The 16,637-nt window shown below is 36.3% G+C and overlaps 1 protein-coding gene across 3 annotated transcripts in view; it reads left to right on the forward strand.

The window, feature by feature from the left end:
- The window catches only part of SLC25A12 (solute carrier family 25 member 12), a 196,309-nt gene that overhangs the window by 154,725 nt on the left and 24,947 nt on the right, over nucleotides 1-16,637 (forward strand). For all 3 annotated transcript variants that reach the window (XM_073882481.1, XM_073882490.1, XM_025850337.2), the window contains exons 10-13: nucleotides 5,909-5,990; nucleotides 7,276-7,434; nucleotides 10,460-10,512; nucleotides 10,755-10,835. In XM_073882481.1, coding sequence (XP_073738582.1) covers nucleotides 5,909-5,990; nucleotides 7,276-7,434; nucleotides 10,460-10,512; nucleotides 10,755-10,835 — 375 coding nt within the window. The remainder of the gene's footprint in view (nucleotides 1-5,908; nucleotides 5,991-7,275; nucleotides 7,435-10,459; nucleotides 10,513-10,754; nucleotides 10,836-16,637) is intronic.

Below are 16,637 nucleotides of genomic sequence, written 5' to 3' on the forward strand. Positions count from 1 at the left end.
GAGACAGGGAAGAAGACCAGAAACAAGGAGAGAGAGAAAAAAAAACTAAATGGGCATGCCACAGAAAGAGCCCAAGTCTGCTTTTTCCCATTGCTGCCACATGGGTGAATAGCCATCTGTGCTAGTGAAAGATCAGGCATGTAAGTGGGGTTCACTTTGGGAAATTTTGATAGGAAATTTTTCTTTACTTGAGCTCCATGGAATGATGATTCTGCCTCTGAAGCTAAATACAATTTCTAGTTCTACTTTACATAATAAACAAGAACTTTTTAGTTATATAAGTAGATTGAAAATGGAAAATATGCTTTTATTTTATTTCATTTTATGTTAATACTTTCTTTGCTTGTAATGCAATAAAGCTTCCTGCAGATGTAAATATACCTGTAACCCATTACAGTTTAGCTTCTTTAGTAGTAAAAGATTATTATCTGCTGCCATCAAAGTTTATTTCCATGAATGTTCTCAGATCCTTTAAAAAAAAATAGGTGGATTTATTCCAGTTCATTGATTTATAAAATTTAATAAATTTATTAAATAATTGAGACATTGAAATATTTAAAGAGCTTAGTGAATTTAATTTTGCATTATGTAGTGTACATTTATAAAAATTTGCTCTTGAAGTTTAAAAAAATGCATTTCAAAGGGAGATAATTTTCGGTGTTAATGTCTATTAATATAGCTTACAAATTACTGATTATATTTCCTGTGCCATACTTTTCATCTCTGTGACATACTTAGTTTATAACCGGAAGTTTGTACCTCTTAATCCCCTTTATTTCGCCCATCCCCTACCCACCTTCCCTCTGGCCACCATTATTTACAAAAGCCAAGACATGGAAGTAACCCAGGTGTCCATCAGTAAATGAATGGATAAGAAGGATGTGGTATGTTTACAAACCTGCACACGTGCGTGTGCACACACACACACACACACACACAGGAATATAATTCAGCCATAAAAAAGAATGAGATCTCGCCATTTGTGACACCATGGATGGACCCAGAGGGTATTATGCTAAGTGAACTAAGAGAAAGACAAATAGCATTTCATTTCACTTATATGAGGTAGCTAAATAACAAAACAAACAAAAAACCCACAGACACTTAATCTTGTTTTATAAGGCCAAGAATATTGAATTCAAATCCAGTTGTGATTTATAGGTAAAGAATTTTGTTTTATTTTTCCTGGACTTATTTTGCCATTCCAATCATACATTTCAGTAGGTATTAAAATCAGCCTTTTTCTTCCCCCCTTGTATGCTTAGTACAAAAATCTTCAGCTTTCCTTCCTTTTCTTCTCTCCATTAATAGTGTGCTATTTTGAAGGGGCAGTTCTTTTTATTGGGTGGGCATACAGCCTGAAGCAGTGTGTTTTGGGCAGGTAGTTTGACTTGTTCACTGGCATGATCTTGCCTTATCTAATTCTCATTTATAGAATGAGATGCATTCAACAACAAAAGCACAAGAACTTTATACCATCAAATGAGGTCTCAAGTCATTTCCTATCATACACATATGCTTAGGGAGCAAGTTAAAAATCAGTTAAGATTCTCAGCTCTTATTTTGCTTTGAAAAACAATCTTTTAAATATCACCTTCATGATCATAATCATAACCTTAAGGGAAAAAGTGCCTTTTCCTTTGGCCCATTTGCTCACAGTAGGCGATCTTCTTCTTAGGGCTGAGTATTTACTTTCAGCCTAAATGCTAAAAATTCGGTACACAGTCATTGATAGGAATGACAGCTACAGTAGCATTTCTACTTATGAATATTCATGAGGTGAAATTCATAGCATTAATTAAATTAATTTACATACCTGAATACAAGTGAACCGTAAGTTACAGTGCTAGCCAAGCTTGAAAAAACCTTCTTACTGACCATATATTGTAATTAAAAAAAAAAAATAAATGCTATTTAATAAGGATGGAGCCCAAAAGGCATTTAGGCATTTATAGAGATGTTTTTAGCTAAGAATTAAAGCACACTATAATCCTTCAGTTTTCATAGGATTTTGTAGGGGCTTATAAACATTCTTTAAAGGAAGAGAGGGTAAAGAAAATATATGTGGTTGAACACAAGAGAAACTTTTCATATGAATAAGAATTAATGGTTACTTGATTCTTATTTGGGATCATAGTCCTTTTATTCTATGAGTTTTAGTTCAGCATATTCTTTTGAAAGGAGACATGGTTAAAAATAACAATCTATGAGAGTGAGGCTTATTTTCACTCTGTTTTGTGATTGAGAAACTCCATTTTGGAAAAAAGCTTTATGTGCATGTTTTTAGACGTTAAAAATATATTTGCCATCCAAGAAAGAGACTCTTAACTATAGAGAACAAACTGATGGTTACCAGAGGGGAGGTGGGTGGGGGAATGGGTGAAACAGGTGATGGGGATTAAGGAGTACACTTATCACCATGAGCACTGAGTAACGTATGGAATTGTTGAATCACTGTATTGTACACCTGAAACTAATAGTACACTGTATGTTAACTAACTGGAGTTTAAAAACTTAAAAAAAAAAAATCCATATTTGCTGTGTGTTTAAAAGGTAGCATAACAGCCCCATTGATTTAAAAAAATTTTTAAATCTAAGCTAAAATGCCATTACTTGAATTTCTTCAAAATACGTGATGTTAAAAACATCTTCTTTGCCGTGAAGATACCCATTGTGTTTTCAACTATGTTATCTTTGAAACAGAGTATCAGAATTAACTGGTTAGCTTCACTTTGTTCAGTGTTTAAAAAACTAACAAGCATATTTAGTCAATATAATACATTGAAGTGATGCCAAAAAGATTTTTGGATTAATAAATGAAAATAAAATTTTTAAAAAACCATTTTATTTCATATCATTCTTTTATAATTTCTACTTTTGTATATGTTTAAAATGCATACTCTGTAATTTAATAAGGCATATTACTTAGATTTATATAGATATTACTACTACAATGGGAACTATGTATATGATTTATAAATGAAATCATATATTGGGGTTAGACGCTTAAAATCTTCCCGGCAGGAGTGTTCAATCCCAAAGAGTTGCCGGAGCTGTTGACTTAAAGAATGCTGGAGAGTTGCATCATCCTTGGGTGGGCAGGAAACTGCGCCATTGCTCTGCTTATTCCCCATCTCACGATGGGACCTGTAGCAAGTCTTTTGTCCTGTCTCTTGTATGGCCATCTTACCTTTGTGTGCACAGGGGACCAACTGACAAATTAGTACAGAAATTGCTGAAAACATCCTCCTGATGGTCTCACAAAGGAGTTTATTTACAGAAGATTGAAAGACACTGCGCCCCCGAGGGCTGCATTAGGGCACAGGTCTTGAGTACTTGGTAAAGTACTTTCACCCTTTGGGAGATAATAAATCTCAACACAGTCTAAAATTAGTGTTATTATAAAATATATAAAATTAGTGTTATTATTATAGTGATAAAGAGAATAAAAAGTAATTATCTTTTTGGAAGGCCCATTTTTTTGCTATACTATGAAAGAATCAAAATTAAGCTTATACTCAAGGTTTTGTTAAACTATCCTACTCTTTCCCTTATTAGATTTCAAATAAAAATATCACTTTGCAATTATTAATTGCTCACTTTTGTTGCAGCATGTAAATTAAACATAATGGATGACTGTGTAGTTGCTTGGGCTAACTTGATAGGAAAAAATGTATTTCCTACAAGATCATGATAATGTACTACTCTGTAATTTTCCACCTTTTTTTTTTTTAAAGATTTTTATTTATTTATTTGAGAGAGAATGAGATAGAGAGCATGAGAGGGGAGAGGGTCAGAGGGAGAAGCAGACTCCCTGCTGAGCAGGGAGCCCGATGTGGACTCGATCCCGGGACTCCAGGATCATGACCTGAGCCGAAGGCAGTTGCTTAACCAACTGAGCCACCCAGGCGCCCAATTTTCCACCTTTTTGATGATGGTTTCTCCCATATACTAAATTCAGTTTTGTATGTAATAGATGTATACTTTCACCTAATTGGATTATAATAAATTTAGCATGTTGTGATAGTTGAGATTTATAAAATATGTACTGATATTATTTGAAATAATGGTGTACCAATTTTTTTTTGCCAAGGGTCTTCCGAGGGTTTCATTTTGACTTTTCATCAAACATTATTTATTTTCCTTTTTACTATAAAATTTATTGAACTACAGTACTGGCAAACATAATGAGCTTTTAAAAGATCTCTACCTACAGAAATCACAATCAAACATTAAATATTTAGGTATCAGATGCTTTGGTTAAAAACTGAAAACACGCTTATTGTGGTACAAAATTTACAAAACAAGCAGATAAAACCTTTCTACAGGCTGTTTCTCAGATTATTTGTAAATATCTGGGTTTGCCATATTTAGCTTGGTTAATTGAGCTTTGAAGAGATTGTACAGATGAAAGCAAGTCAGAGTGGACTAGCTTTTTTTCCCCTTCTTTTAGATTTTAGGTATGGATTCCCTCTCCATTAAATTATTCTAATGAGTGTATCTATTTTTATTATGCTGGTTTCTAAAAGCTTATTCCAAGTTAATATGTTTCAAGTTTCCTTTATGATAAGCCAAATATTTTATTCTTTATTCTTTCATCTCAAACTGTTTATAGAGCATAACTGCTGTCTTCATGAAGAAAATATTAAAGAACGAGACTGACAGACAAGTATAGACCAATTATTTTAGATCCCTTATGCTGTGGGATTACCTATGAAATAATATTCCGAATCACAACAGGGTTTTTTTCCTTTGCATTATTATCATTATAGATTCTATGGTGGAACTATAAATGTGGCTAGGATAGTGGTTTTCAACCTAACTGTATAGCAGAATGATTTGAAGGCTTTAAAAAATAGATAAGCTCCAGGCCTTAGGAATTTATTTTTTTAAAGCCCCTCAGCGGCTTTCTTTGCATAGGTATAGCTGGAGAATACATAGGTCTGGGAGAGGAAATGCTCAGTAACATAGGTCAGAAATACTGTAGTTAAGTAGTGATAACTTCAGTGGTGAGCTGTAAAGCCAGAAATAAGGGGGCCAAGGCTCTGAGCACTTGAAATAGTCATTATTAAAGGTTTTCACTTTGACCCCGAAGAGAAGCATTTGACTTTGCTTTACAAATATAATTCTAACAGTTGTAGTTACGTGATTTCTCCAGCCCTAATAAGAAGCAGCAGAACCAAACTAGGAGGCTGTTAGTAAAAGAAGTAAAGTCTGTGAGGCCTGGGAAGATAGCACAACCAGCTGCATTAGGTCTTGATGCAGTAACTGATGGACCAGGAATAGGACAACTTTCAGTCATTAGAGAAGGTAGATTATGATCAGTATTCTCTGATTTAGGAATGAAGGTACTGTTGGTTTTTTTTAAGATTTTATTTATTTTAGAGTGAGAGAGAGCACGTGTGAGTGAGCAAGCGGGGTGGGGAGAGGCAGAGGGAGAGGGAGAGAGAGAGAAACTCAAGCAGGTTCCCTGCTGAGTGTGGAGCCTGACACGGGGCTCGATCTTATGACCCAGAGCTCTTGACCTGGGCCAAAATCAAGAGTCGGACCTTAACTGACTGAGCCACCCAGGCGCCCCTCAAGGTAGTTCTTGTACATTTTAGAAATATTTTAAAATTTTAGGTTGGCTACAGTAAAGAAGGGGGAAAGGATTTTATACCCAAAATGTTTATTTACCTCTCTGGAGTGATAGTGTATTCCCCAATAGTAGCAGACAAATCAGCTATTAATAGGCTTGTAAAAAAAAAAAAAATGGAGAAAAAAGCAACGGTGTCTATTTGGCTGGATGTGGTTTTTAAATGCTAATTGAGGTATCTATTTTAAAAAAATATTAAAATAGCTGATTTGTAGCTTTTTTTTTTGCCTTATACTTTTCCAAAATTTTTTTTACATGTTTTCCTCCCCACAGCAATCTCACGGTTTAGGCAGGCCTGTCTGGCTCCAGATAGCCGAGTCTGCTTATAGATTCACTCTGGGCTCAGTTGCTGGAGGTGAGTGACATGGCTCTGTGCTGTTCCTAGCTTGTGTTGTTGTAATATTATCTCACTAGACCGAGACAGATCAGAGGTGCAGTTCATTGTTCTGCGGGACATGACTGCAGAGCTTTCCGAAGTGTTCTTGATTTCTACCTGTGATCAGAGGACTTGCTGCAGCACAGCCGTGGCCCCTCGGGCTCCAGCCTGTCTTCAGGACAAAAGCTCTGTAATAAAGTGAAAGTCTGGATGTGTGCTGCCCTCACCTTAATCACCCTGCTGAGAACCAGGATGAAGAAATGGAAATGATACTGTGTTAATGGTGCTGGGAGTAAGGGCAGGTAGGAAATCAAGATTTGGGATAGAAATCCCGGACCTTAGGAAGTAAAACAACCTCCTAAAGCGGTTCACTTTGGCTTTTCTACTTGTATTTTTTTCCTCTCCCTTTTTTACTGCTTGAAGAATATCTAGGCTTGTAGGTAACTATTTGCTAAAAGGAACCTCCCCTCCTGGCTCCTGGGCAAAATTTGGGAGGCTTTTTTGGCTTAAATCTCTCCATAGAAAATGTGTAGAATCTGAAGTTGCTTTGTTGAGAAGAACCTAGGAGGTGTGATTAAAATGTTTATGATTTTTCAAAATAAGCCTGAACTGATGAAACTATTATTTTTTTTTCTTTTTCAGTTTCAGTTTTAGAAGTTGCAGAACATGTTTTGGTTTTCAACAGTTGAAAAATATAACACTCTAATTCATTTTATAAATTTCTCAATCTCTGAAAAATTCTAAAGCCTGGCATTTTTTTTTTTAAAGACCAAATTCTGTACAAAGTGATAAGGTCATGTTGAGATTGGTTCCGATATTATGCTCATAACAAAGATTAATTTACCAAAATGCTTTAGTAAACTAAATTTTAAAATTACAGCTACTTGTGTGAACATATATGGTTATTTTAAGGGGTAAATGGTATTATGTTTAGGCACTGAATGGAAAATATAAAGAAATATGTTACATATAATAGTTTCATGTTGTTACAAAAAATCAAGTGTTTGTTATTTAATGTTGGGGATGACTTGAAAATCCACTGCAGTTGTTCTCTGAAGCAGCTGTATTTATGGATCCCAACTGCTAGCCTGTCATCCTTCAGTGGTGCAGGGTGTACGGGAGAAGGAAAAAACACTTAGTCTCTTTTTTTGTGAGAAATAGATAACTGAGTTTTGTTTTCTAGTCCTTTGAGATGAGATTTGTCCTTAAAGATCCTTCATTTAATTGTGCTCTCGTTTAAGCCTAAAACCTGTTTTGTTTGTAGCCGTGGGAGCCACCGCAGTGTATCCTATAGATTTGGTGAAGACCCGCATGCAAAACCAGCGTGGCACTGGCTCGGTGGTTGGGGAACTGATGTACAAAAACAGCTTTGACTGTTTTAAGAAAGTCTTGCGTTATGAGGGCTTCTTTGGACTCTACCGGGGTGAGTACAGCTGCTGAAGTTAGTGATTTTATCTCCCCAGCAGCAGATTTTAACTCCATCATTATGAAGATCAGTGTGTACCCTCTCCAGTCAGACTAGAGCTGTTTCTCTCTTTTTATTTTCTTGTTGCTTGCTTCCCTTTTGACATCCTTGCTGGTAGCTAGCAATATTAGTCTGCAGACAAGCCCTTCATTTCTTCTTCCTGATACTTATATTTCATGGAATCCAAATCCTGCATTTGTCCCAGCATGAGTCTCTGGTCACTGTGCTCTTAGAAACTCAGGCACATGTCTGCAGGTTGAATAAAGGATGACAGCTAAGAAGTAGAGAGCTGCTTTTCTCAGAGTTAGAGAAGAGAGATGCACCTCTTCTCTGTGAAACTGAAGCCAGGCTGTTACTTGAAGGTGGTGAGTTTACCCTCTGTGCACTTGTTTCAATTGAAAGAGATATCAGATGTGTTTGTCTCTTCCAAGGAGACCATTCATAAGTTTTTTTTTCAGTGAGTCATCTGAAGTTAAAAAAATGAGTAAAAGAAAACCTTTGGCTTCAGGTCTCATTCTCTCTCCTTTCCTCCCCTTAGCTCAGAGGCACTGAGTAAGAGCAGAGAGATTTTCTTTCGCAGGGAATGTTACCACCAAGTGGAGGCTGAGCACAGTGCTGTCTGCATCAGAGGCAACAGCCTCTTGTAGAATTCTCCCCACCCCCGTGGGCTTTGTAGGAACTTGTTCTTTTTAGAGAGGGAATGACTTTCATGTACATGTTTTCACATAAGAATTTAGGGTTACCTTTGGGAGGGAGATTAATTTTTTAATCCCTTTGGGCGCCACTTGGAATTCTTTGAAAATATTCTATACATGTTCAAGTCCATAGCGTTTATGTAATTTACTGTACTTATTTGTTTGCACACACGATCTCATTAATCCCTAGCTCACTCTGAGCTCTGTTGAACTGTTTGGCTTAGAACCTCTTCCTTGGAAAGAAGGATTGGAACTGCACAAAGCTTCTGCTCACGGAAAGGAGAAAAAAAACACCTCTGGTTAGCGTTATTTGCAGATATTCGAGTGAAAAATGTATCTCTGATATACTTACATTTAAAGGAGAGGGTCATGAGGATGTTCATTTTTGGCATTATATATAGACTAAGAAAAGAGAGTGGTCAAATCAAACTAGGCTCAAATACCCTGCTCCTAAGAATGCATGTAGTTAATTTTACTCAGATATTCAAAACTCTAGCCTCTCTAAATTCTAGCTGTATAACATGTACTTACTCCATAGGAAAAGGTGTGTGTTGTCCAGAATGCAGATCTGTGCATGGGAATGCTTATTTTAAGATGTATCAGCTAAGGTTTTTTTTTTTCCTTTGTCATCTCCAGTCTTTCTTTGTTGAATAACCTTTCTTCCTCCTTGGTATACTTTTAAAGGGAATGTTCCTATTAGAAGTAACCTGGATGTATACTGCACAGTTTAGCCTTCTCAATGGATGGATGCTTAGAGAAAATTTCATTTCGGAGAGATGCCATGTTAATTAAATGGGTCTGATATGGCAAGTTTGGGGGTGGGGAGAGGTGGAGGGATTGTTAGCTTTATTCAGGATGTGAGCTGATAAAATCAGTTCTTTAAATGAGAGACTCTTGTATCAGGGAGAAGATTGTAGGAGTCCTGTATGTGAACACTATGATTATTGAGATTGTCATATATTGCTTAGAACTGGTCCATTATTCTGTCAGATGATTGACAGAATTGTTGACAGATTAGCTTAAATTTCTTTGCAGGCAATAGTGATAAAATGACATAAATCAGTACTTTATTAAAATTCCATGAGCCTTATTGAGGCAAGTTGTAAAACAAATACACACGCTGACATGGTTGTATGGAAGTTAGATTAAAAGTAATAGGGCCTCGTAATCATGAAGGTTAGAAAGTTAAGACTGCCATCTGCTGATTTATTCTTTTAAATCAGTCTGCTACCCATTAAAGGTGTGTGCAGATTTGTGTTTGTCATTGATAATTCACTTTGACTGACAGTAGCCTGTATGTATGATTATTTGCTGGCTCTCAACTCATAGAAAATCACTCAGCAGTATCCTCAAAGTAGGCTTAAGATCAGCAGTGAGTGTGCAAACACATACATAACTCCCCCATGGCTGGGTGATTTAAAGGGTATAGAATGTTTATTGTTAGCATATTTAAAAAATGTATGCAAAAAATGTACGCCAGCAATTTGGATAATCTGTGTGCTTTTAGAAAGCTGAGCCTTATGAATATCTACAGATGTTGAATTGTTTATATGTTTTTTCTTTTCCAGTTTGCAGCCAACCTGGGTAATTTAACTTTCTAAGAATAATGATTTCCTTTGTTGTAAGAAGATTCTTTTGAAATGTCTTAAGTTTGACATATATTAGTAAATAAGAATGCAGGAGGCATATGTTTTTGCTTGTAGAAGACACCCGTTAAATGATACTTAAAACTGCATTTTTCTTTGCAGTTTTGGCTTCCTTCAAAATAAATGAGTACTGAATTCTGGTTTTCTCTAAAGAGAAAATTATGGGAGTTGGTATTCTGTAATAACAAAACCACCATATGCTATTACATAGGTAATAGCGTCATTTGTGGCAAAATCTGGGTCTACTCAACATCATGCTTTGCAGAGGTTTTCCAAACACAACATTGACTTCTCTCTAAAGTGTTTGTGTATGTTTGTATGTTGTTGGTTGTAAAGGGAGGGAATTTGGTTACATTGTTATTGGCAGGGTTTGGGAGTAGAGAAGATCATGGGCTCCATCCCTTCCTCAGGTACTTTTTGGGAGATGTTAGATAACTAGGCTTTAAAGGAAGCATGCTTATTTGACATAAATAATTATTACATACATGTGCAGACTTTTTAGGATAATCCATTTTTCCATATTCTAGTGAAAACCCTAAAAGGTTTGATAGGTAAATAATATGGGGGAAACTATTACTTACTGGGTTTCTATATTCGTGTCTAGTACATTCATATTGCTAATGCTTCTCTCTATTTACGTAGGTCTGATACCACAACTTATAGGGGTTGCTCCAGAAAAGGCCATTAAACTGACTGTAAGTTTCCTTTTCATTGAATTTACGTGTCATTTGTTTAGATTATCATTAAGTCAAAAATTAATGCTGATGCTGCTGAGACTGGCACACTATTAAGACATTTGTAAAACTTTCAACTTATATGTAGACATTTGATAATTATTTTATCATGAGACAGGTATTTTGATGACCTGGAAAACCAATAACATGCCAGTGGAGGAAATGGTTGAGAATTCCGGTTAACTGATGTTCTTTCTGATTAGGTTAATGATTTTGTCCGGGACAAATTTACCAGAAGAGATGGCTCCATTCCACTTTTAGCAGAAATCCTTGCTGGAGGTTGTGTAAGTATTAATACTGGGCATTTCTCATGGCAAGTATGTTCCTCTAACCTTTTTTGCACATTAGATATAATACCTGAGTGACGTTCCTTCTGAACTCAAGGGACTCTAGGGTTTTCTCAGTAATCATAAAGAATGCTTTTTAATTTCATTGCATGATCTAACTGGTTTTAAGAAAAGAGGTAGTATTTTTATCAGCTCTGACTCTTAAAAGCCCCTGACATTACCTTCCACACTTTTAAAAGTTCTAATCCTGATTCTTAAATATCACAGAATATAGCGTAGTGGGTAGAGTTCCCATACATTTATATTGTCTGGAACTTTAAAATAAGTGTGAGATGACTGATTAATTGGGTTCTTAGATTTTAGGTGTAGGACTGAGTAAACCATTGTGGTATAATTATAATTTTCCTTCTTTAGGGACCAGAGGTTATAGCAAACAACCATAATTATGTTAAGGCTATTACAGTTCTGAATGCAGAGATTCAGATTATATTCACTTAGAGCACAAAGGTTTCTATCTTTAAAGGGTGAGCATGACATTGATTTAGATCAATTCTCAAATTTAAGTTTGTAGCTCAACTGATTTTATTTGTGGTGTTCATTTCAAATTTGTTAATACATGATTTGTTTAAGACTTATTTAGTCCATTTTGTCCCTGAAACCCTTAATAACTTCCAGTTGAATTGGCTGACAATCTTGGCTAAACCCTCCTCAGTTGCTTGTGGAACTTGAGGTGATGAGGTCAGTGACCTTTGCAGCTTTTAATTCTGCAAAGATGCCCCAAGGGTCAGAGAGAGCGGCTGTTCTGGATTCTTTTTGATGAGATTTGTCAGCCGGTACGTACCTGTGTCCTCACCTTTGTGCAACCAAAGTTCCTATTGAAAAGGTGACTTGGGCTGTGTGTGTGTATATGTACCGTATATATGTGCATTTGCATGTATGCTTGCACTCATGCCCGTCCAGGTGCATTCTCAAGAAGCAAACTCACCTCTTTGGCTGACTTTCTTTTTTCATGAAGGACAAATAATAAACAGAATAAGACCTTTGTTTAAGCAGATCACAAAAAAGTAGTTTCTCCTCTTCCTTTACCCCAATTAGGTGCTGTAATTATTTCTCTTCAAATGAGAGAATGTTTGCAAATCATAAATACTCTTTTTCTCAGTGGTTTTAGTTTTAGTTTGGTTAAGAAGTTTCCAAACTCAGTTTTGCCACTGCTCATGCATATATCTGCCAGAAATCTCCTAAGTCATGCTCTTTCTGTTCCACATAGTTAATTATTTCTGTTTCCCTTAGTAATACCCAGAGGTTTTTGCCCATGAAACTGACCTGTTCCCATGTCTGACATGTGACCTAAGTGGTTAAACCGTAACCAGATCTTTGCTTCCTTTGTTTTTCCTATTATGGACCCTGTTTCTAGGTTTGAACTTTGGGAATTTCTGTTGAAGTCTAGGGTGCCTTGAGGGTTGTGCTGACACTCTAAATCTCTTCTTTAATCATGACTCATTTCTGAGAACTTTGATGGATTGTCTAGTTGGAAACCGACAGCATGAAAAATAGACAGGTTGGGCTCTAGGCAGAATGATGAGGTTGTCTGCCGTTCTTCACCTCAAACATTTTCTGCTTCCCTCTTTTTTTTTTAATCTCTTCATTCAGGGAGGAAAGAAAATGTGTATTTATTGAGTATGTACTGATGAATTCAATCACACCACAGGGTAAATGATTGTTAAAGCATAATCTGCCACTTCTCCCCATGTCTGTGTATTTCAGCAGAGAATAAAGCCTTAAACAAAATGAGTGAGTCTCCGTTTAAAGAATATCAGGCACTGTGGAATATAGGAATGTTCTCTTTACTGAATGAAACCTTGTAAGCAGCCACTGGGTAGACACCGGGAAGAGTGGCTGCCTGTGAGCCTGATCATGAGAACCCTCACCATCCTGCATAGTGGTGGTGATATGATGTGCAGGGTCCCTGTTGGTGTTGGGCTAAATGCTGTCTGTATCACCAGCTGAGATCAGTGCTGCTGTTTTCTCAAAAAATCACTAAGTTTTAAAGATGTGCCTTGTGTTAACCTATTGCAAAATGTGTTAAGCTAATGCAGATTAATTCAAAAGAAATGGCTCAAACTGAATCAGTATTGGCGTTATAGTTTTTTCCCAGCAAAGGGATCATCTAGGACCTGGGCTTTGAGTTCCCTATATATGGGAGAGAAATTCTGCTATGAAAGTGACTGCTGCCCTTTAGGAAAAATGGTGTTCATTGACCTAGATAATGAATTGACCAAGAAATAAAAATATCCGGTCCTCAGACCTTATTTTTTTTTTTTGGTTGTTTGTTTAGTTTTATGATCTGTTTTTAAGAGTATGTGATATTTGATATATGCAGAAGAGTACACATTATAAATCTAGTACACGCTATAATTAGCATCTGTAAACCTATCACTCAATTAAAACATTACTGTCATTGACACTGGTTTTTGCTTCTAATGTAGCTCTAATCTGCTAAGATTGCTAATGAGCAGTAGGGACTTTGCCTATTTGAACATTTTATTTTTTTATTCATTTTAGAGAGAGAGAGGAAGAGAGAGCACAAGCGGGAGAGCACGAGTGGGAGGGGCAGAGGGAGAGAGAATCCCAAGCAGACTCTGCACTGTGCACGGAGCCCACTTGGGGCTTGATCCCATGACCATGAGATCACAACCCGAGCCGGAACTGAGTCGGATACCCAACTAACTACACCACCCAGGCACCCCCCACCAAACATTTTATAGGCATTATCTGTCTCATTATTTTTCCCAACTAGAGTTGAAGAAAATAAACCTAAGTGAGATCCAGACTTAGTAGGTGGTGAAGTTAAGATTTAAACCACTTTTGTTTTAAATCCATATTTATTCATATTTGGTATATTTCCATTCATTCTCCCATTTATTCATTCTCATTCAACAAGCTGTCAAGTCTTAGAAGGATTTACTTCTTTTTTCCTGTGAAGGGAACCAGACTTAGGTTATGTTACATCTCATAGAAAAAAAGGTAGTTCCTGATCATTCTCCCCAGATAAAACTTAATCTTAAGTCTAATCATATTCTGTGGTAATTTGAAAGCAGAATTCTTTATTGTGACTTGCTTCATTTCTGCATATCACCAAAGAAAATACATGCTTATGATTATAAGTCTTCATAATAGCTACCATTCCTTGAGCATCCTACACTGGATTTGCACTTTATAGGCATCACCTCATTATTCCCAGCTAGAGTTGAAGAAATTAAAAGCTCAGTGACATCCAGTACTTAGTAAATGGAAAAATTGAGATTTAAGCCACTTCCGTCTCCAAATCCATATTCTTCATTATTTGGTATATGCTTCTATTCATTCATTTTCTCATTTATTTATTCTCTCACTCATTGAATGCCTGCTATGTTTCAGGAATATTTTAAAAAACAGCAGCTTTACTGAGATAAAATTCACATACCCTACAATTCCCCCATTTTAAAGTGTACAGCTCAGCAGTTTTCAGTGTATCCACAGAGTTGGCAACTATCACCACAGTCGATTTTAGAACATATTTATCACCCGAAAAAGAAACCTGGTACCCTTTAGCTGTTGCCCATCAGTTTTTCCTATCTCCCCCCTGCCAAGCCTTAGGCACCCACTAATAAACCTTCCATCTATATAGATTCACCAATTCTGGACATTTCATATAAATGGATTAAAAAATGTGTGGCCTTTAGTGTCTGATTTTTTTTACTCAGCACAATGTTTTCAGGATTTATCCATGTTGCACTACGTATCAGTACTTCAGGCCTTTTTATTGGTGAGTAATACTCCATTATATAGTTATATCACATTTGGTTTATGCATCAACAACTTTAACCAGTTGTTGAACATTTGGGTTGTTTCTAATTTTTGGCTATTATGAATAATGCTGCTGTGAACATTAATGTAAAAAGTTTTGTTTGGACATATGTTTTCACTTCTCTTGGGTATATACCTAGGAGTTGAATTGGTGGGTCATATAGTAACTCTAATTTGTATTTTGAGGAACTGCCAGACTGTTTTCCAAAGTGGCTGCACCATTTTACATTCCTACCAACAATGTATAAGGGTTCAGATTTCTCCACATTCTTGTTATTGATTATAGCTATCCTAGTGGATATGAAGTGTTACCTTGTTGGAATCTAATAACTGATACAATGAGCATCTTTTCAAGAATGTATTGGCATTTGTATATCTCCTTTGGAGACATGTCTATTCAGAACCTTTGCCTGTTTTTAAATTGGGTTGTCTTTTATTAAATTATAAGAGTTCTTTATATATTTAGAGTCCCTTATCAGATATGTGATTTCCAATATTTTTCACTTTGTGTCCTTTGAAGAATTGGACTTTGATTTTAATGAAGTCCAATTTAACCATATTTTGTTGCTTGTGCTTTTGGTGTCATATGTAAGAAATTATTGTCTAATCCAAGATCATGTAGATTAATACCTCTGTTTTCTTCTAAGAGTTTTATAGTTTTAGCTCTTATATTTAGGTCTTCGATCTTTCACACAAATTATTAACCTTAATTTTTTTAGGGTCTTTTGCCTTAAGCATAGAGATTACCAAATGACAGTTTTATTTTTCTTTGTCAACATTTTGGTATATTTCCTTCTTTTTTTTTAAGATTTGATTTTATTTATTTGAGGGAGAGAGCACAAGAGAGAGCAGAGAGCACAAGTGCTATGGGGGGAGAGGGGCAGAGAGAGAGGGAGAAGCAGACTCCCCACTGAGCAGGGAGCCCAATGCGGGGCTCAATCCTAGGACCTGGAGATCATGACTTGAGCCAAAGGCAGATGCTTAACTGACTGAGCCACGCAGGTGCCCCAGAATATTTCCTTCTAATGTTCTCATATGCATGCTCACATATGTGTGTCTGTACATAAACACACACACACACACACCTTTTTTAAACCAAATGGAAATTTTGTTGACTCTGATTTCCTGATTGGAAATGCAAGCTGCTCTCACTTCCTAAAGGCAGCAGAGAATCACAGCAGAACATCTCACTTTAGAAATAGAATGAAACCTTTCTGATGACAGTAATATTCCAGTGTATATATGAACCACATCTTCTTTATATGCAACTAATGAATGAATCATTGAACACTACACCAAAAACTAGTGATGTACTATATGTTGGCTAATTGCATTTAAATAAAAAAAAAAAAACATGAGATAATAAATGTGCATTATGGTAAGATGCTAAAAAAAAAAAGAAATAGAATATAACCTTTGGGAATATAGAAGTATATACTTCTAGAAGTATAAACAGAGTGTGCATTTTCAAATTTTAAGTCTTCATTGTGAACATTAACCAACCTTTTTTTATATCAGAACTTTCTCAAAAAAGACTTAGTTCAGAATTTATAATATAGAGGTGTTAGCATAAATTTTTTTGTTGTTGTAGTATCAATAAATTGACCTTTAGGCTTAACAGTTGCTTGACCCTTCTTTAGGTGGGGTTGGGGCAAGAGTGTATTTGTATATACAGTTACTCATAAATACATGTTATGGATGCTGTATGTGTAGTGTATATATAGCAGTTGGTTTCAAATAATTTTTCCCATTGTTGGGCGCCTGGGTGGCTCAGTTGGTTAAGCGACTGCCTTCGGCTCAGGTCATGATCCTGGAGTCCCGGGATCGAGTCCCGCATCGGGCTCCCCACTCAGCGGGGAGTCTGCTTCTCCCTCTGACCCTCTTCCTTCTCGTGCTCTGTATCTCTCATTCTCTCTCTCTCTCTCAAATAAATAAATAAAATCTTTAAAAAAA

The sequence above is a fragment of the Callorhinus ursinus genome, unplaced genomic scaffold (assembly GCF_003265705.2).
Source record: "Callorhinus ursinus isolate GAN/ISIS: 27379988/994484 unplaced genomic scaffold, GSC_fseal_2.0 scaffold2, whole genome shotgun sequence".
Lineage (NCBI taxonomy): Eukaryota > Metazoa > Chordata > Mammalia > Carnivora > Otariidae > Callorhinus > Callorhinus ursinus.